Here is a 22,074-nt window from a genome sequence, read left to right as displayed (position 1 = left end):
AGGAGAGAGAGAGAGAGGGGGAGAGAGACAGCGGGGAGGAGGAGAGAGAGAAGGAGAGGGAGAAAGAGAAGGAGGAGAGAGAGAGGGGGAGAGAGACAGCGGGGAGGAGGAGAGAGAGAAGGAGAGGGAGAAAGAGAAGGAGGAGAGAGAGAGAGAGGGGGAGAGAGACAGCGGGGAGGGGTGTGAGAGAAGGAGAGGGAGAAAGAGAAGGAGGAGAGAGAGAGAGGGGGAGAGAGACAGCGGGGAGGAGGAGTGAGAGAAGGAGAGGGAGAAAGAGAAGGAGGAGAGAGAGAGAGAGGGGGAGAGAGACAGCGGGAGGGGGTGTGAGAGAAGGAGAGGGAGAAAGAGAAGGAGGAGAGAGAGAGAGGGGGAGAGAGACAGCAGGGAGGAGGAGAGAGAGAAGGAGAGAAAATTATGGGAGGGAGAAAGAGAATGACGCCCTAGCCGGATCCCTAGCCGAATCGAGAGGTTTCCACGCCCTAGCCGGATCGAGAGGTTTCCACGCCCTAGCCGGATCGAGAGGTTTCCACGCCCTAGCCGGATCGAGAGGTTTCCACGCCCTAGCCGGATCGAGAGGTTTCCACCCCCTAGCCGGATCGAGAGGCTTCCACGCCCCAGCCGGATTCGAGAGGTTTCCACGCCCTAGCCGGATCGAGAGGCTTCCACGCCCTAGCCGGATCGAGAGGCTTCCACGCCCTAGCCGGATCGAGAGGCTTCCACGCCCTAGCCGGATCGAGAGGCTTCCACGCCCTAGCCGGATCGAGAGGCTTCCACGCCCTAGCCGGATCGAGAGGCTTCCACGCCCTAGCCGGATCGACGAGAGGCTTCCACGCCCTAGCCGGATCGACGAGAGGCTTCCACGCCCTAGCCGGATCGAGAGGCTTCCACGCCCTAGCCGGATCGAGAGGCTTCCACGCCCTAGCCGGATCGAGAGGCTTCCACGCCCTAGCCGGATCGAGAGGCTTCCACGCCCTAGCCGGATCGAGAGGCTTCCACGCCCTAGCCGGATCGAGAGGTTTCCACGCCCTAGCCGGATCGAGAGGCTTCCACGCCCTAGCCGGATCGAGAGGCTTCCACGCCCCGGTTGGCTCGGAAGGCGCACAACCCACGTCACGCTTCAGCCGGATCATCAGGCTACCAAGCCTCAGCAGGATTGACAGGCTCCCACGCCTCTGCCATTTCATCAGGATTTTACGCCCAGCTGGCTTGTCCAGACCCGTGCCTCAGCCGGCCCGTCAGGCTCACCCAGCTAGAGGGGGTTATACACAGTCTTCCTTGGGTATGCTCAAAGTCAGTCAATACTGAACACCTCTCTGGGCCCCCACAGTACATGTATATCCAATTTACCTTCTCAGAGCAATCTTTGTGTCCAAAGCATATATTAGTGAACATGCCAAAAGCCCAACCATGTTTTGAGAATGATGCTGTACCAGACCCATTTCCCCCACCGGCCAGTAAAGGCCTGTGACTTACCTTCTTCTTCTTCTCCTAACGGAGGTCAATGGGGCATGAAGGTCTCCACAGGGTGGACTTCTCAGGGTAAAGTTTACGGATCAAAGCGTGTAGTTCAGTGTCATATCATAACTCTTTCGTAACTTATTAACAGCCCTCCTCCACATCACAATTAAGTTGGTCATACTGGTCTATAATGGACACAAAGGGTCTATGTATGAATGATATGCATTCAAAGTAAAGTCAAACATATTTTCCCATTGCATTTGACATTTTTGTCCAGAGCGACTCACAGTATACATTTTCATACCTTTTTTTCCCATACTGGTCCCCCATGGGAATCGAACCCATAAGCCTGGAGTTGCAAGCACCATGCTCTACTAACTGAGCCACACGGGACCCACTCATAAAGCGTTTATAGCTAAGCACTTCATGGTAATTAACTGTGTAGTTTGTTACTCTGATCTACAACACCATCATTAAAGGTCTATGTATGAATTTTATGCGGTTAATGTACTGTCATCTCTTCCATTCATAAAGCATTTATGAAGGATTTATAAACATCATAATACAGACAAAACACAGAATGGTAAAGGAAATATGAACATATTTTATGAACATTTTCATGAACATATGAACATTTACATTTTCCCAGTTGTAACGTTAGCTAGCTAGCACAGAAAACAATTGCTGAGGACATCGCCGAAGAATCCTACTATTGACATTTTCCAGTTTGACTTTTCTTTAATAGATTTAACAAAGACTAATATTCAAAGCATTCAAATTAAATTCCTAATTTCAGACTCATAGCTAGCAACAACTATTTTAGTGAGTAAAATGTACTAATATGAAGTGTGAAAATGCTAATATAGGTACCATTGATTTGCATTGGATTTCTGCCACAAAGGCAAAAAAGTTAATGGGGGGTCTTAAAAAAAATATCAGCCATTAACAGGAACAGCACCATCTAGTGGTCAGAACCAGGTAATATCAGGATGCAGAATGGGACATGAACCTAACAACTTCAATGACTCATTTCTCTGAACGGGGGAACACCACCAATTTCACTGAGAATTCATTACAAAAGATGAAGAAACAATACTACATACTACTTGTCAGACAGAGAGAACCGATACGATATACTCGTTGTTGGGTTGGGATTAGCGTGGCGTGTGTGTGTTCCGTGGGTGGATTCTGACCATTTATTTGTATTCCTCATGTCTTACTCATTGCTAGTAAAAAGTTTAGTCAGGTACTATATTTATTGAATATTATATGAATCCTATAAAGTAAAATGGCAAATTTGGGAGCAATTCATTAGCTTAATTTCTCAGAGATCAAATCATATTTAAACAAAATAATATTGCAGGAATGCAAATCTTATATGTTTCTAACTACAGAAGCGATTTCAAAACAATTTGAGATGGTGGGTGTCATGGCTTATTGAAATGACCCTGCATAGAATTCATTCATAGACCGTTAATGTTGGTGTTATAGACCAGTGGAAAACTGCACAGTTAACTAGCATTACGTGCTTAGCTATAAATGCTTTAGAAATTGAAAGTTTATTGACTGCATAGAATTCCTACCTAGACTTTTCATGTGTCCATTATAGACCGTTATGACCAAATGAATTGTGATGTGGAGGAGGGCAGTTAATGAGTTACGGAAGAGTTATGATACAGATGTGCAGAAGGATCTTAACGTGAGCCAGTTTGCTACAGCAGGAGAATAGTCATGCAGCATCAGGAAATGCAAATTATTATGTGCGTCATAATTCATATACATTTTTGTAGTTGATACATACTTTGTGAGGTCAAATCAAGTCTGAAATTTCAAAGTGGAAATTACAAACTCTAGAAGCTTTTTTACAACTCAAATACACTCCAAAAGAGTGATCAAATTATGATCCTACATCTGTATGACCCTCGACTACACCATTTGACCCTTAAAATGTACCTTGAGGATTCAATCTCCTCGGTGAGAATTTTATTTATTTTTTATTTTACCTTTATTTAACTAGGCAAGTCAGTTAAGAACAAATTCTTATTTTCAATGACGGCCTAGGAACAGTGGGTTAACTGCAGAAGAGGAAGAAGATAGATCATGGGCTTAAACCGGCGGTGGAGCAATGGGGCTGGTACAGGCCAACAACACATTCTCCTAGCCATGTTATCAAGCATCTCACTACGCTATCACACACTATTTATTCCCTCAAAAGGGCTCGTGACATCACACTGTATAATTAGCACGGAGACAGTCTCACTGACAACCTGGGACACGACAGATACAGCGGGAGTCAAACTCAAACGAGCCCAGAGCTGCAGAGGATGAGATACAGGCGATCTGAAGTACACTCTCCTAGCTGTCGTTGATGAATGTCTTTAGTTTGTGTTAATTATCAAATCATCACAGATTATATTATTTTTTAAACTATAAATATATAGTATATATAAATATATAGTATCAATCAGTACTGTAGGGGCCGTACAGTCTAGGGTGACATTTTCATTATTTTACTTCTATTATAAAGAACGGTAGTGTCCATTAAAGTGTGTGTGTGTGTGCAGTACTCACTCCCTCCCTTGCCAGTCTTCTCCATGCGGTACTGGTAGATGTGCAGTGTGAACAGCATGTGTGAGTTGAGATGCTCCTCCGGGGCGGAGTCAGCTCTGTTGCTATAGCGAGCTGCTATGGCTGCATCCAGGAAAAAGGCTGCTTTCTCTGGCGTGGGGGCTCGCAGCTCACTCTGGTTCTGGAGCTGGGGATTACAGAGTAGGTGAGAAAAGACACTTTCATTCTTTACTAAATTTGACTTTGGAGAAAAAAATACTCATTTTACAAACGACAGTCATTTCTGTGTGTTTGTGTAAGTGTGTGTGTGTGTGCGTGTGATGCAGTGTGTAGTGTCTGTAGAGTGAGACTCACATTATCACTAAACTGCTGCGGGGTATCATTACAGCATGAGATTATCTCAGATTAGCTAGGGTTTACACTGATACCCCTGTCTCACACACAATACTCCTATCAACATTTAACCACACACACTAATCCTATCAACATATAACCACACACACGCACGAACGCACCCACACACACAAATTGCATCTACATATAACATAATGGTGTTAAAATCCTGTCTGTCTGTTTCTCTTATTGATGTTTAGAAAAGACACAACGATAATCCCTAAATGAGCAGAGAGCTATACCAGCTAAGGGCAACACAGTTTGACAACCACATTAAGACCTACGGCTGCCAAATCACACATGCTCACGAGCCCTCCCTTTGTGCGTATGAGCGTGCACGTGTGTGCCTCTCTGCATGTGTTTGTGTGTGTCTCCATAGAGACATTGTCAGGTGAAAAACAGCCAGCTAAGACAACAGAGCCTAGTGCCTGGGGGTAGACACACAGAGATATATCATAATATACTACTACAGTGCTCTAGGTCTGATACTGCCATCCTCACACACAGTCCTCCAGTTGCCTTAGCAGTGTGGGTTTCCTTTGATAACACCACAGTTAGTTACAGCAGAGTAAAACATTAGAGGAGCCACAGCACTCTCCTAGTCTCAACCATGGGAGATTCTCAGCAGAGTAAAACACTAGAGGAGCAACAGCACCTCTCCTAGTCTCAACCATGGGAGATTCTCAGCAGAGGAAAACACTAGAGGAGTCACAGCACTCTCCTAGTCTCAACCATGGGAGATTCTTAGCAGAGGAAAACACTAGAGGAGTCACAGCACTCTCCTAGTCTCAACCATGGGAGATTCTCAGCAGAGTAACACACGAGAGGAGCAACAGCACTCTCCTAGTCTCAACCATGGGAGATTCTCAGCAGAGTAAAACACTAGAGGAGTCACAGCACTCTCCTAGTCTCAACCATGGGAGATTCTCAGCAGAGAAAAACACTAGAGGAGCAACAGCACTCTCCTAGTCTCAACCATGGGAGATTCTCAGCAGAGGAAAACACTAGAGGAGCCACAGCACTCTCCTAGTCTCAACCATGGGAGATTCTCAGCAGAGTAAAACACTCACAGCACTCTCCTAGTCTCAACCATGGGAGATTCTCAGCAGAGGAAAACACTAGAGGAGTCACAGCACTCTCCTAGTCTCAACCATGGGAGATTCTCAGCAGAGAAAAACACTAGAGGAGCAACAGCACTCTCCTAGTCTCAACCATGGGAGATTCTCAGCAGAGGAAAACACTAGAGGAGCCACAGCACTCTCCTAGTCTCAACCATGGGAGATTCTCAGCAGAGTAAAACACTAGAGGAGTCACAGCACTCTCCTAGTCTCAACCATGGGAGATTCTCAGCAGAGGAAAACACTAGAGGAGTCACAGCACTCTCCTAGTCTCAACCATGGGAGATTCTCAGCAGAGGAAAACACTAGAGGAGTCACAGCACTCTCCTAGTCTCAAACATGGGAGATTCTCAGCAGAGTAAAACGCAAGAGGAGCCACAGCACTCTCCTAGTCTCAACCATGGGAGATTCTCAGCAGAGTAAAACATTAGAGGAGTCACAGCACTCTTCTAGTCTCAACCATGGGAGATTCTCAGCAGAGTAAAACACTAGAGGAGTCACAGCACTCTCCTAGTCTCAACCATGGGAGATTCTCAGCAGAGTAAAACACTAGAGGAGTCACAGCACTCTCCTAGTCTCAACCATGGGAGATTTTCAGCAGAGTAAAACACTAGAGGAGTCACAGCACTCTCCTAGTCTCAACCATGGGAGATTCTCAGCAGAGGAAAACACTAGTGGAGCAACAGCACTCTCCTAGTCTCAACCATGGGAGATTCTCAGCAGAGTAAAACACTAGAGGAGTCACAGCACTCTCCTAGTCTCAACCATGGGAGATTCTCAGCAGAGTAACACACGAGAGGAGTCACAGCACTCTCCTAGTCTCAACCATGGGAGATTCTCAGCAGAGTAAAACACTAGAGGAGTCACAGCACTCTCCTAGTCTCAACCATGGGAGATTCTCAGCAGAGTAACACACGAGAGGAGTCACAGCACTCTCCTAGTCTCAACCATGGGAGATTCTCAGCAGAGTAACACACGAGAGGAGTCACAGCACTCTCCTAGTCTCAACCATGGGAGATTCTCAGCAGAGTAACACACGAGAGGAGCCACAGCACTCTCCTAGTCTCAACCATGGGAGATTCTCAGCAGAGGAAAACACTAGAGGAGCCACAGCACTCTCCTAGTCTCAACCATGGGAGATTCTCAGCAGAGTAAAACACTAGAGGAGTCACAGCACTCTCCTAGTCTCAACCATGGGAGATTCTCAGCAGAGTAAAACACTAGAGGAGCCACAGCACTCTCCTAGTCTCAACCATGGGAGATTCTCAGCAGAGTAAAACACAAGAGGAGCCACAGCACTCTCCTAGTCTCAACCATGGGAGATTCTCAGCAGAGTATAACACTAGAGGAGCCACAGCACTCTCCTAGTCTCAACCATGGGAGATTCTCAGCAGAGTAACACAAGAGGAGCCACATCACTCTCCTAGTCTCAACCATGGGAGATTCTCAGCAGATTAACACAAGAGGAGTCACAGCACTATCCTAGTCTTAACCATGGGAGATTCTCAGCAGAGTAAAACACGAGAGGAGCAACAGCACTCTCCTAGTCTCAACCATGGGAGATTCTCAGCAGAGTAACACAAGAGGAGTCACAGCACTCTCCTAGTCTCAACCATGGGAGATTCTCAGCAGAGGAAAACAGAGGAGTCACATCACTCTCCTAGTCTCAGTCATGGGAGATTCTCAGCAGAGGAAAACACTAGAGGAGTCACAGCACTCTCCTAGTCTCAACCATGGGAGATTCTTAGCAGAGGAAAACACTAGAGGAGTCACAGCACTCTCCTAGTCTCAACCATGGGAGATTCTCAGCAGAGGAAAACAGAGGAGTCACATCACTCTCCTAGTCTCAGTCATGGGAGATTCTCAGCAGAGGAAAACACTAGAGGAGTCACAGCACTCTCCTAGTCTCAACCATGGGAGATTCTTAGCAGAGGAAAACACTAGAGGAGTCACAGCACTCTCCTAGTCTCAACCATGGGAGATTCTCAGCAGACTACCTCTGTCGCTCTCCTTGTAGTCTTGTGGATTCATCATGAGTTACTTCATGTCATCATCTCTGTCTCTGTGTTCAGCATGGACACATGCTGAACACTGAAGTCAAAGCTCAAAGCCATCTAGATAATGACACTAGTTAGCTGGACGGCGGCAGGGCGTGCAGGGTTTTGTTCCAGACAATCAAGGTTAAGTTGATTAGTTAACAAGTTGACTAGTGCCATCTTACCTGCATGCCACAGATGGGGTCCTCACAGAGGTAGACTCCAGGGGACTGGCTGTCCTGCAAACTACCTGTAGCCACTTCAGATAGCAAGTCCTTCAGGTTCTCCTCTTTACCCCACACCTAGAACATAGAACACCACCCTCAGAACTCCACATCTTTCCCTCACACCTAGAACAAGCATCTCATACATATTGCATACCGTTAATTCAGTCATTTGTACACAAAAGAATAAGAATTGGTTTCCCAGACCCCGATTAAGACTACTCCTGGATAAAAATGCATGGAGAATCTCCCTTAATCTGAGTCTCAGAAACCGGCCCTTAAAAAGCCCAATTCTGATCTTTTACCACTAATTGGTCTTTTGACCAATCAGAGCAGCTCTGTTGCCCATAAGTGTAACAGACCTCTACGGCGGAGACTCGGACAGAGAAACGTGCTCCTGTCTTCTCCTTCCTCTCGTTGATGAGTTTGAAGAGCCAGGAAATGGCACAGGGGATGATCCCCAGGGTCTGCATGGACTCGTCACCACCTATCATGGTGTAGGATTTACCTGGAGGATGGACACACACACACACACACACACACACACACACACACACACACACACACACACACACACACACACACACACACACACACACACACACACACACACACACACACACACACACACACACACACACACACACACACACACACAGGAGAGGAAGAGGAGATGAAAGTCTGGTTTACAGATCTAGCCATTCTAGTAAATACTCCCAGAATGATTAGAACTCCATCAACAGTGTACAATGGTCATTAACATGATGCCTCTACCAAACACACACAGTCTGTCTTCCCTCCTCTATCCTCCTTCCCCTCTCTTTCTCCTGCTCCTCTATCCTCCTTCCCCCCTCTTTCTCTTCCTCAATCCTCCTTCCCCCTCTTTCTCCTACTCTATCCTCCTTCCCCTCTCTTTCTCCTGCTCCTCTATCCTCCTTCCCCTCTCTTTCTCCTCCTCTATCCTCCTTCCCCTCTCTTTCTCCTCCTCTATCCTCCTTCCCCTCTCTTTCTCCTACTTCTCTATCCTCCTTCCCCTCTCTTTCTCCTACTTCTCTATCCTCCTTCCCCTCTCTTTCTCCTGCTCCTCTATCCTCCTTCCCCTCTCTTTCTCCTACTCCTCTATCCTCCTTCCCCTCTCTTTCTCCTGCTCCTCTATCCTCCTTCCACTCTCTTTCTCCTCCTCTATCCCCCTCTCTTTCTCCTCCTCTATCCCCCTCCCCCTCTCGTTCTCCTCCTCTATCCCCCTCCCCCTCTCTTTCTCCTCCTTCCCCTCTCTTTCTCCTTCTCCTCTATCCTCCTTCCCCCCTCTTTCTCCTCCTCTATCCTCCTTCCCCTCTCTTTCTTCTCCTCCTCTATCCTCCTCCCCTCTCTTTCTTCTCCTCCTCTATCCTCCTCCCCTCTCTTTCTCCTCCTCCTCTATCCTCCTCCCCTTCTCCTCCTCCTCCTCCTCCTCTATCCTCCTTCCCCTCTCTTTCTCCTCCTCCTCTATCCTCCTTCCCCTCTCTTTCTCCTCCTCCTCTATCCTCCTCCTCTATCCTCCTCCCCTTTCTTTCTCCTCCTCCTCTATCCTCCTCCTCTATCCTCCTCCCCTTCTCCTCCTCCTCCTCTATCCTCCTTCCCCTCTCTTTCTCCTCCTCCTCTATCCTCCTCCCCTTCTCCTCCTCCTCTATCCTCCTCCCCTCTCTTTCTCCTCCTCCTCTATCCTCCTCCCCTTCTCCTCCTCCTCCTCTATCCTCCTTCCCCTCTCTTTCTCCTCCTCCTCTATCCTCCCCCTCTTTCTCCTCCTCTATCCTCCTCCTCTATCCTCCTCCCCTTCTCCTCCTCCTCCTCCTCTATCCTCCTTCCCCTCTCTTTCTTCTCCTCCTCTATCCTCCTTCCCCTCTCTTTCTCCTCCTCCTCTATCCTCCTTCCCCTCTCTTTCTCCTCCTCCTCTATCCTCCTCCTCTTCTCCTCCTCCTCTATCCTCCTCCCCTTTCTTTCTCCTCCTCCTCTATCCTCCTCCTCTATCCTCCTCCCCTTCTCCTCCTCCTCTATCCTCCTTCCCCTCTCTTTCTCCTCCTCCTCTATCCTCCTCCCCTTCTCCTCCTCCTCTATCCTCCTCCCCTCTCTTTCTCCTCCTCCTCTATCCTCCTCCCCTTCTCCTCCTCCTCCTCTATCCTCCTTCCCCTCTCTTTCTCCTCCTCCTCTATCCTCCCCCCCTCTTTCTCCTCCTCTATCCTCCTCCTCTATCCTCCTCCCCTTCTCCTCCTCCTCCTCTATCCTCCTTCCCCTCTCTTCTCCTCCTCTATCCTCCTCCCCTCTCTTTCTTCTCCTCCTCTATCCTCCTCCCCTCTTTCTCCTCCTCCTCTATCCTCCTCCTCCTCCTCCTCTATCCTCCTTCCCCTCTCTTTCTCCTCCTCCTCTATCCTCCTCCTCTTCTCCTCCTCCTCTATCCTCCTCCCCTCTCTTTCTCCTCCTCCTCTATCCTCCTCCCCTTCTCCTCCTCCTCCTCTATCGTCATTCCCCTCTCTTTCTCCTCATCCTCTATCCTCCTCCCCTTCTCCTCCTCCTCTATCCTCCTCCCCTCTCTTTCTCCTCCTCCTCTATCCTCCTCCCCTTCTCCTCCTCCTCCCCTTCTCCTCCTCCTCTATCCTCCTCCCCTCTCTTTCTCCTCCTCCTCTATCCTCCTCCCCTCTCTTTCTCCTCCTCCTCTATCCTCCTCCCCTCTCTTTCTCCTGCTCCTATATCCTCCTCCCCTCTCTTTCTTCTCCTCATCTATCCTCCTCCCCTTCTCCTCCTCCTCCTCTATCCTCCTTCCCCTCTCTTTCTTCTCCTCCTCTATCCTCTTCCCCTTCTCCTCCTCCTCTGTCCTCCTCCCCTCTCTTTCTCCTCCTCCTCTATCCTCCTCCCCTCTCTTTCTCCTCTTCTATCCTCCTTCCCCTCTCTTTCTCCTCTTCTATCCCCCTCCCCCTCTCTTTCTCCTCCTCTATCCCCCTCCCCCTCTCTTTCCCCTCCTTCCCCTCTCTTTCTCCTCCTCCTCTATCCTCCTTCCCCCCTCTTTCTCCTCCTCTATCCTCCTTCCCCTCTCTTTCTCCTGCTCCTCTATCCTCCTTCCCCTCTCTTTCTCCTGCTCCTCTATCCTCCTCCCCCTCTCTTTCTCCTGCTCCTCTATCCTCCTTCCCCTCTCTTTCTCCTGCTCCTCTATCCTCCTTCCCCTCTCTTTCTCCTGCTCCTCTATCCTCCTTCCCCTCTCTTTCTCCTGCTCCTCTATCCTCCTTCCTCTCTCTTTCTTCTCCTCCTCTATCCTCCTCCCCTTCTCCTCCTCCTCTATCCTCCTCCCCTCTCTTTCTCCTCCTCCTCTATCCTCCTCCCCTTCTCTTCCTCCTCCTCTATCCTCCTCCCCTCTCTTTCTCCTCCTCCTCTATCCTCCTTCCCTTCTCCTCCTCCTCCTCTATCCTCCGTCCCCTCTCTTTCTCCTCCTCCTCTATCCTCCTCCCCTCTCTTTCTCCTCCTCCTCTATCCTCCTCCGCTCTCTTTCTCCTCCTCCTCTATCCTCCTTCTCCTCTATCCTCCTTCCCCTCTCTTTCTTCTCCTCCTCTATCCTCCTCCCCTCTCTTTCTCCTCCTCCTCTATCCTCCTCCCCTCTCTTTCTCCTCCTCCTCTATCCTCCTTCCTCTCTTTCTTCTCCTCCTCTATCCTCCTCCCCTCTCTTTCTCCTGCTCCTCTATCCTCCTTCCCTTCTCCTCCTCCTCCTCTATCCTCCTTCCCCTCTCTTTCTTCTCCTCCTCTATCCTCCTCCCCTCTCTTCCTCCTCCCTCCTCCCCTCTCTTTCTTCTCCTCCTCTATCCTCCTCCCTCTCTTTCTCCTGCTCCTCTATCCTCCTTCCCTTCTCCTCCTCCTCCTCTATCCTCCTTCCCCTCTCTTTCTTCTCCTCCTCTATCCTCCTCCCCTCTCTTTCTTCACCTCCTCTATCCTCCTTCCCCTCTCTTTCTCCTCCTCCTCTATCCTCCTCCCCTTCTCCTCCTCCTTTATCCTCCTTCCCCTCTCTTTCTTCTCCTCCTCTATCCTCCTCCCCTCTCTTTCTGCTCCTCCTCTATCCTCCTTCCCCTCTCTTTCTCCTCCTCCTCTATCCTCCTCCCCTTCTCCTCCTCCTCTATCCTCCTTCCCCTCTCTTTCTCCTCCTCCTCTATCCTCCTCCCCTCTCTTTCTCCTCCTCCTCTATCCTCCTCCCCTTCTCCTCCTCCTCTATCCTCCTTCCCTCTCTTTCTCCTCCTCCTCTATCCTCCTTCCCCTCTCTTTCTTCTCCTCCTCTATCCTCCTCCCCTCTCTTTCTCCTCCTCCTCTACCCTCCTCCCCTTCTCCTCCTCCTCTATCCTCCTTCCCTTTTCCCATTTCTACAGTCCATCCCTTCTGTCTGCTTTTAAATTAACTCTGGTTTTAGTTAAATGTGTCAGGTTTGGCAAGGGGCACTGACATCTTCCGTATGTTTGTGTGCATTTCACACACACTCTGGTTGAATGTTGTGTATATGTGTGTGTGGTTTGACACCCAGATTGTCTGTGTGCGCAGAGCGATGCATTCAAGTCTGCTGACCCACAGACCCCAAAATAACCCAGCTGTAGATAAATTGAGAGTGTGGGCATGCATGTGTGTATGTGTACGTGCTATGTGTGTGTATCCCCACTGTGTGCCTACCTACACCTGTCCCTCTGAGCTGCGACATAGGGAGACGGCCCCTGCTGTTGACAGGAGAGAGATCAAACTCACGGCTAAACAAAGCCATATGTCACACACACAGTTGCCGGAGTGTGCCAGCGCCTTCTGGGGTTGATAATGTAAATAATATGGAAATACAGTGGCTTGTGAAAGTATTCATCCCCTTGGCATTTTTCCTATTTTGTTGCCTAACAACCTGGAATTAAACTGGATTTTTGTGGAGTTTGTATCATTTGATTTACAATATTGATTTAAAATATTTTTTTATTGTGAAACAAACAAGAAATAAGACAAAAAAAAACAGAAAACAGAGACACCTTTTGCAACAATTACAGCTGTAAATCTCTTGGGGTATGTCTCTATAAACTTGGCACATGTAGCCACTGGGGGTTTTTGCCAGTTCTTCAAGGCAAAACTGCTCCAGCTCCTTCAAGTTGGATGGGTTCCGCTGGTCATACCACAGATTATCAATTGCAAATGTAAAAGAGTAGGGAGGTAAGGCAATAAATAGGCCATAGAGGCGAAATAATTACAATATAGCATTAACACTGGAGTGATAGATGTGCAGATGATGATAGATGTGCAGATACTGGGGTACAAAAGAGCAAGAGGATAAATAACAATATGGGGATGAGGTAGTTTGGTGTGCTATTTACAGATTGGCTGTGTACAGGTACAGTGATTGGTAAGCTGCTCTGACAGCTGATGCTTAAAGTTAGAGAGGGAGATATAAGACTCCAGCTTCAGTGATTTTTGCAATTCGTTCCAGTCATTGGCAGCAAAGTAAGTGTTGGCTTTGGAGATGACCAGAGAGATATACCTGCTGGAGCGTGCTATGGTGACCAGTGAGCGGAGATAAGGCAGGGCTTTACCTAGCAAGGACTTATAGATGACCTGAAGCCAGTGGGTTTAGCAACGAATATGTAGCGAGGGCCAGCCAACGGGAGCTTACAGGTCGCAGTGGTGGGTAGTATATGGGGCTTTGGTGACAAACGGATGGCACTGTGATAGACTGCATCAAATTTGCTGAGTAGAGTGTTGGAGGCTATTTTGTAAATGACATCGCCGAAGTCAAGGATTGGTAGGAAAGTCAGTTTTACGAGGGTATGTTTGGCAGTATGAGTGAAGGATGCGTTGTTGCGAAATAGGAAGCCGATTCTATATTTAATTTTGGACTGGAGATGTTTAATGTCTGTCTGGAAGGAGAGTTTACTGTCTAAACAGACACCTAGGTATTTGTAGTTGTCCACATATTCTAAGTCAGCACCTTCCAGAGTAGTGATGCTAGTCAGACGGGCAGGTGCGGGCAACGATCGGTTGAATAGCATGCATTTAATTTTTACTAGCATTTAAGAGCGGTTGGAGGCCATGGAAGGAGTGTTGTATGGCATTGAAGCTCCTCTGGAGGTTAGTTAACACAGTGTCCAAAGAAGGGCCAGAAGTATACAGAATGGTGTCGTCTGTGTAGAGGTGGATCAGGGAATCACACGTGGCAAGAGCGACATCGTTGATATATACAGAGAAAATAATATATAATAATAATATATTCCATTTAGCAGACGCTTTTATCCAAAGCGACTTACAGTCATGTGTGCATACATTCTACGTATGGGTGGTCCCGGGAATCGAACCCACTACCCTGGCGTTACAAGCGCCATGCTCTACCAACTGAGCTACAGAAGGACCAACAGTAGGCCCGTGAATTGAACCCTGTGTCACCCCCATAGAGACTGCCAGACAACAGGCCCTCTGATTTGACACACTGAACTCTATCTGAGAAGTAATTGGTGAACCAGGAGAGGCAGTCATTTGAGAAACCAAGGCTATTGAGTCTGCAGATAAGAATGTGGTGATTGAGAGTCGAAAGCCTTGGCCAGGTCGATGAAGATGGCTGCACAGTACTGTCTTTTATCGATGGCGGTTATGATATCGTTTAGGACCTTGAGCGTGGCTGAGGTGCACCCATGACCAGCTAGTAACCAGATTGCATAGTGGAGAAGGTACGGTGGGATTCGAAATGGTCGGTGATCTGTTTATTAACTTGGCTTTCGAAGATTTTAGAAAGGCGGGGCAGGATGGATATAGGTCTATAACAGTTTGGGTCTAAGGTGTCTCCCCCTTCGAAGAGGGGGATGACCGCAGCAGCTTTCCAATCTTTGGGGATCTCAGACGATACGAAAGAGAGGTTGAACAGGCTAGTAACAGGGTGTACAGATGTTCTGTACTTCACAACTTTGTCCCTGACCTGTTCGGAAAGGTCCTTGGTCTTCATAGTGCCGCTTGCTGGGTAGTGCGCCTTGCTTAGTAGTGTTGCAGACTCTGGTGCCTTTCAGAACAGGTGTGTATATACTGAGATCATGTGACACTCAGATTGCACACAGGTGAACTTTATTTAACTAATTATGTGACTTCTGAAGGTAATTGATTGCACCAGATCTTATTTAGGGGCTTCATAGCAAAGGGGGTGAATACATTTGCACACACCACTTTTCCGATTAGAATTTTTTTGAAAAAAGCACATTTTTCTAATTTCACTTCACCAATTTGGACTATTGTGTGTATGTCCTTTGCATGAAATCCTAATAAAATACATTTCAATTACAGGTTGTAATGCAACAAAATCTGAAAAAAGCCAAGGGGGGTGAATACTTTTACAAGGTACTGTACCACAATCCGCAGCAGAGTGGTCTGGCCTGGGCCCAATCAGCAGCAGAGTGGTCTGGCCTGGGCCCAATCAGCAGCAGAGTGGTCTGGCCTGGGCCCAATCAGCAGCAGAGTGGTCTGGCCTGGGCCCAATCAGCAGCAGAGTGGTCTGGCCTGGGCCCAATCAGCAGCAGAGTGGTCTGGCCTGGGCCCAATCAGCAGCAGAGTGGTCTGGCCTGGGCCCAATCAGCAGCAGAGTGGTCTGGCCTGGCCCAATCAGCAGCAGATCAGCCCAATCAGCAGTGGTGGTCTGGCCCAATCAGCAACAGAGTGGTCTGGCCTGGAACCAATCAGCAGCAGAGTGGTCTGGCCTGGGCCCAATCAGCAGCAGAGTGGTCTGGCCTGGGCCCAATCTGGCCTCAATGGAGGCCTGAGCGGAACACTTGCACTCTGACTCAGATAGCAGTACATAGACAAGCAGGCTGGAGTCAAGAAAGCCCACAGCGACAGGAGTTTTACATCGATTAAAGACATAATAAAGATGGCTGCCATTAAAGGAATGGCCCGTACTGCCCAGGGCCACTAATCCAATCAGAGGGCTCGGGGTGGATGAGCTAATATAAGAGCAAGAGAGCGTGGGACTCAATTATATACCCCGCTTCGCTGCTGTCCTCCTCCCCTCTCTTCTCTTGCAGTTCTTATTGAATCTCATACACTCAGTCCCTGTTGAATCTCATACCCTCAGTCCTTGTTGAATCTACATACCCTCAGTCCTTATTGAATTATACATACCCTCAGTCATTATTGAATCTCATACCCTCAGTCCTTGTTGAATCTACATACCCTCAGTCCTTATTGAATCTCATACCCTCAGTCCTTATTGAATCTCATACCCTCAGTCATTATTGAATCTCATACCCTCAGTCATTGTTGAATCTACATACCCTCAGTCCTTGTTGAATCTACATACCCTCAGTCCTTATTGAATCTCATACCCTCAGTCATTATTGAATCTCATACCCTCAGTCATTATTGAATCTCATACCCTCAGTCCTTATTGAATTATACATACCCTCAGTCATTATTGAATCTCATACCCTCAGTCCTTATTGAATCTCATACCCTCAGTCACTATTGAATCTCATACCCTCAGTCCTTATTGAATCTCATACCCTCAGTCCTTAATGAATTATACATACCCTCAGTCATTATTGAATCTCATACCCTCAGTCATTATTGAATCTCATACCCTCAGTCCTTATTGAAATATACATACCCTCAGTCATTATTGAATCTCATACCCTTAGTCCTTATTGAATGTCATACCCTCAGTCCTTATTGAATTTCATACCCTCAGTCCTTATTGAATTTCATACCCTCAGTCCTTATTGAATTATACATACCCTCAGTCATTATTGAATCTCATACCCTCAGTCCTTATTGAATTATACATACCCTCAGTCATTATTGAATCTCATACCCTCAGTCCTTATTGAATTATACATACCCTGAGTCATTATTGAATCTCATACCCTCAGTCATTATTAAATCTCATACCCTCAGTCCTTATTGAATTATACATACCCTCAGTCATTATTGAATCTCATACCCTCAGTCCTTATTGAATTATACATACCCTCAGTCATTATTGAATCTCATACCCTCAGTCCTTATTGAATCTCATACCCTCAGTCACTATTGAATCTCATACCCTCAGTCCTTATTGAATCTCATACCCTCAGTCCTTAATGAATTATACATACCCTCAGTCATTATTGAATCAGTCCTTATTGAATTATACATACCCTCAGTCATTATTGAATCTCATACCTCTCAGTCATTATTGAATCTCATACCCTCAGTCCTTAATGAATTATACATACCCTCAGTCATTATTGAATCTCATACCCTCAGTCATTATTGAATCTCATACCCTCAGTCCTTATTGAAATATACATACCCTCAGTCATTATTGAATCTCATACCCTTAGTCCTTATTGAATGTCATACCCTCAGTCCTTATTGAATTTCATACCCTCAGTCCTTATTGAATTTCATACCCTCAGTCCTTATTGAATTATACATACCCTCAGTCATTATTGAATCTCATACCCTCAGTCCTTATTGAATTATACATACCCTCAGTCATTATTGAATCTCATACCCTCAGTCCTTATTGAATTATACATACCCTGAGTCATTATTGAATCTCATACCCTCAGTCATTATTAAATCTCATACCCTCAGTCCTTATTGAATTATACATACCCTCAGTCATTATTGAATCTCATACCCTCAGTCCTTATTGAATTATACATACCCTCAGTCATTATTGAATCTCATACCCTCAGTCCTTATTGAATTTCATACCCTCAGTCCTTATTGAATTTCATACCCTCAGTCCTTATTGAATTATACATACCCTCAGTCATTATTGAATCTCATACCCTCAGTCATTATTGAATCTCATACCCTCAGTCATTATTGAATCTCATACCCCCAGTCCTTATTGAATCTCATACCCTCAGTCCTTATTGAATTTCATACCCTCAGTCCTTATTGAATTTCATACCCTCAGTCCTTATTGAATTATACATACCCTCAGTCATTATTGAATCTCATACCCTCAGTCATTATTGAATCTCATACCCTCAGTCATTATTGAATCTCATACCCTCAGTCCTTATTGAATCTCATACCCTCAGTCCTTATTGAATCTCATACCCTCAGTCCTAATTGAATTATACATACCCTCAGTCATTATTGAATCTCATACCCTCAGTCCTTATTGAATCTCATACCCTCAGTCCTTATTGAATTATACATACCCTCAGTCATTATTGAATCTCATACCCTCAGTCATTATTGAATCTCATACCCTCAGTCATTATTGAATCTCATACCCTCAGTCATTATTGAATCTCATACCCTCAGTCCTTATTGAATCTACACTACCGTTCAAAAATTTGGGGTCACTTAGAAATGTCCTTGTTTTTGAAAGAAAAGCAAATATTTTGTCCATTAAAATAACATAAAATTGATCAGAAATACAGTGTAGACATTGTTAATGTTGTAAATGACTATTGTAGCTAGAAACAGCTCATTTTTATGGAATATCTACATAGGTGTACAGAGGCCCATTATCAGCAACCATCACTCCTGTGTTCCAATGGCACGTTGTGTTAGCTAATATCATTTTAAAAGGCTAACTGATCATTAGAAAATCCTTTTTCAATTATGTTAGTGGAGCTGAACACTGCTGTTCTGATTAAAGAAGCAATAAAACTGGCCTTCTTTAGACGAGTTGAGTATCTGGAGCATCAGCACTAGTGGGTTCGATTACAGGCTCAAAATGGCCAGAAACAAAGGACTTTCTTCTGAAACTCGTCAGTCTATTCTTGTTCTGAGAAATAAAGGCTATTCCATGTGAGACATTGCCAAGAAACTGAAAAATCTTGTACAAAGCTGTGTACTACTCTCTTCACAGAACAACGCAAACTGGCTCTAACCAGAATAGAAAGAGGAGCGGGAGGCCCCGGTGCACAACTTAGCAAGAGGACAAGTACATTAGAGTGTCTAGTTTGAGAAACAGACGCCTCATACGCCCTCAACTGGCAGCTAGTTAGAGAGAGGGAGTGAAAAACCATAAATGGAAAATGGAGGGGTAGCAGGACAAGAACATGTTCCATAATGACGGGAGAATGGATACACCCTTTTCAGCACCCCTTAAATGACAGGAGAATGGATACACCCTTTTCAGCACCCCTTAAATGACAGGAGAATGGATACACCCTTTTCAGCACCCCTTAAATGACAGGAGAATGGATACACCCTTTTCAGCACCCCTTAAATGACAGGAGAATGGATACACCCTTTTCAGCACCCCTTAAATGACAGGAGAATGGATACACCCTTTTCAGCACCCCTTAAATGACAGGAGAATGGATACACCCTTTTCAGCACCCCTTAAATGACAGGAGAATGGATACACCCTTTTCAGCACCCCTTAAATGACAGGAGAATGGATACACCCTTTTCAGCACCCCTTAAATGACAGGAGAATGGATACCCCCTTTTCAGCACCCCTTAAATGACAGGAGTATAATTATGGGCATTCTTTGATTTACGACATGAAATGGTCAGCCACACAGAGTGTGTGTGCGTGAGTGTGTGATTTTGCAGTCTCAGGTCTTAATGTGGAGTGGGAGAGGCAGGACTGGCCTGTAATGCTAGCTGATCTCTATTAGCGACCAGTGGAGCAGTTTATTCTATTTCAACATCAAACACACACACACATACATACACACAAACATACGCATACACACTTTGTCATGTCTTACAGGTCTCAAGGTCTGTAACCTCAGGCCCACCCTCCATCATTCAGTGGTCTGTTTGAAGCAGACGTTTCCTGGATGGAATATAAAAGCCAAGGTAATTGTGTTCTCCAGGCCAAGCAGGCTAGTGGAGCAGAGAGGACTCTGTCTTTGTTCCTAAAGGGAGGATTCGGTCTTTCATTTCCACGACCACTGAAACAACATGAGTGTCCACTGACATCACACCACAGGCTTTCAGATTCTAGAAGATTTTACTAGCAATGGCCGTGCTGTGTGGTAGGGTCACTTTCCTTAACTGACTGTCACTCTGGATAAGAGCATCTGCAAAATTTGACCACTGTGTGTTATTCTGTCGAGTGACGTTTATCCTTTGTGTGTGTGTGTGTGTGTATACTTACATGTATGTGTGTCTGGGCTGTAAGACTAAGTTGATTCTGTCATGGGTAGACTGATTACATGAGTGTGAAAGCATGGTTGTTGAAGGCAAACTAAGACAGACAGGTTCCTGACACTTATTACTGTGCCGGTCTAAGGAGGGACTTCAGTGGGATTAAAACCGTGTTGATCCAACATCCTGCTCAGACAAGACCTCTCTCTCTCTCTCCCTTTCAGTTTCTTTCTCTCTATCTCTCTCAGTTCCTGTCTTTTTAAGGCGCCCATCTCTCCCTCTCATTCTTCTTTCTATTTCTGCTCTTTCCCCCTCTCTCTCTGCCCCTCTACCTTTTCTCCCACTCTACCCTTTCTCCCCCTCTACCCTTTCTCCCCCTCTACCCTTTCTCCCCCTCTACCCTTTCTGCCCTCTACCCTTTCTCTCCCCTGCCTGCCCCTCTCTCTACCCTGCCTGCCCTCTACCCTTTCTGCCCCTCTCTCTTTCTGCCCCTCTCTCTCTGCCTGCCCCTCTCTCTCTGCCTTCTCTCCCCTCTACCCTTTCTCCCCCCTCTACCCTTTCTCCCCCTCTCTCTGCCCCTCTCTCTCTGCCCCTCCTCTGCCCCTCTCTCTGCCCCTCTCTCCCCCTCTCTCTCTCCCCTCCTCTCTCCCCCTCTACCTTTTCTCCCCTTCTACCCTTTCTCCCCTTCTACCCTTTCTCTCCCCTCTCCCCACTTCTCCCCCCTTCTACCCCCTTTCTACCCTTTCTCCCCCTCTACCCTTTCTCCCCCACTACCTTTCTCCCCTCTACCCCTTCTCCCCTCTACCCCCTCTACCCTCTACCCTTTCTCCCCCTCTACCCTTTCTCCCCTCTACCCTTTCTCCCCCTCTACCCTTTCTCCCCCTCTCTCCCCCCTTTCTCCCCCTCTACCCTTTCTCCCCCTCTACCCTTTCTCCCCTTTACCCTCTCTCCCCCTCTACCCTTTCTCCCCCTCTACCCTTTCTACCCCCCTTTACCCTCTCTCCCCTCTCCCCCCTCTACCTTTTCCCCCTTTACCCCCCCCCTCTACCTTTTCTCCCCTCTACCTTTTCTCCCCTCTACCCTCCCCCTTACCCTCTCCCCCTCTACCTTTTCTCCCCCTCTCCCCCTCTACCCTCTCTCCCCCTCCCTCTGAATGCAGTCTGTGCTGATAGTTGAGGCTGGCTGAGATGCAGTCATGTTGATCAGAGAACGTCACACTCAGAAAACTAGCGGTCGATTCTTAGCAAAAGCATTTACTGTGTGTGCAATGTCAGACTCGGTTTGTCAACGTCTGAGTACATACACACAGCATCAGGCAGAATGTGTGGACTTGTTTAACTATACTTGTGGGGACCATCACACCAACACACATCCTTACCCAGTTTAGAGTGGCCAAAACAGAAGACGCAGCCGTCGGCTCCATTCACCACAGACTGAATTACCTCAGCTACAGTACCAGCACACACCTCCGCCTAGAGAGAGAGAGAGAGAGAGAGAGAGAGAGAGAGAGAGAGAGAGAGAGAGAGAGAGAGAGAGAGAGAGAGAGAGAGAGAGAGAGAGAGAGAGAGAGAGAGAGAGAGACGGAGAGAGAGAGAGAGAGAGAGAGAGAGAGAGAGAGAGAGAGAGACGGAGAGAGAGAGAGAGAGAGAGAGAGAGAGAGAGAGAGAGACGGAGAGAGAGAGAGAGAGAGAGAGAGAGAGAGAGAGAGAGAGAGAGAGAGAGAGAGAGAGAGAGAGAGAGAGAGAGAGAGAGAGAGAGATTATATATTCACTTTATATATTATCTACCTCACTTGCTTTGGCAATGTTAACACATGTTTCCCATGCCAATAAAGCCCATTGAATTGAATTGAGACACACAGAGAGAGAGAGACAGAGACAGACACACAGAGAGAGAGACAGAGAGAGAAATCGAGAGAGAGACACACAGAGAGAGACACAGGGAGACACAGAGAGAGAGAGACACAGAGAGAGAGAGACACAGAGAGAGAGACACAGAGAGAGAGAGACAGACAGAGAGAGAGAGACAGACACAGAGAGATGGAGTGATACAGACACACAGAGAGATAGATACAGACACACAGAGGGAGAGGCAGACACACAGAGAGAGAGACAGACAGAGAGAGATACAGACACAGAGAGAGATACAGACACAGAGAGAGAGAGATAGACACAGAGAGAGAGGCATACACAGAGAGAGAGAGAGATAGACACAGAG

At 47.0% G+C, this 22,074-nt stretch overlaps 1 protein-coding gene across 1 annotated transcript in view; it reads right to left on the bottom strand.

Annotated features, from left to right (window-relative positions):
- Nucleotides 1–22,074, bottom strand: part of LOC118378961 (kinesin-like protein KIF26B) — a 78,680-nt gene that overhangs the window by 52,378 nt on the left and 4,228 nt on the right. Inside the window, exons 3-6 of the mRNA XM_052485388.1 lie at nt 21,236–21,329; nt 8,160–8,305; nt 7,759–7,875; nt 4,030–4,213 (exon numbers count right to left, since the gene is read on the bottom strand). Coding sequence (XP_052341348.1) covers nt 4,030–4,213; nt 7,759–7,875; nt 8,160–8,305; nt 21,236–21,329 — 541 coding nt within the window. The remainder of the gene's footprint in view (nt 1–4,029; nt 4,214–7,758; nt 7,876–8,159; nt 8,306–21,235; nt 21,330–22,074) is intronic.

The sequence above is a fragment of the Oncorhynchus keta genome, chromosome 29, assembly GCF_023373465.1.
Source record: "Oncorhynchus keta strain PuntledgeMale-10-30-2019 chromosome 29, Oket_V2, whole genome shotgun sequence".
NCBI lineage: Eukaryota > Metazoa > Chordata > Actinopteri > Salmoniformes > Salmonidae > Oncorhynchus > Oncorhynchus keta.
This window is presented reverse-complemented; position numbering and strand designations above follow the sequence as displayed.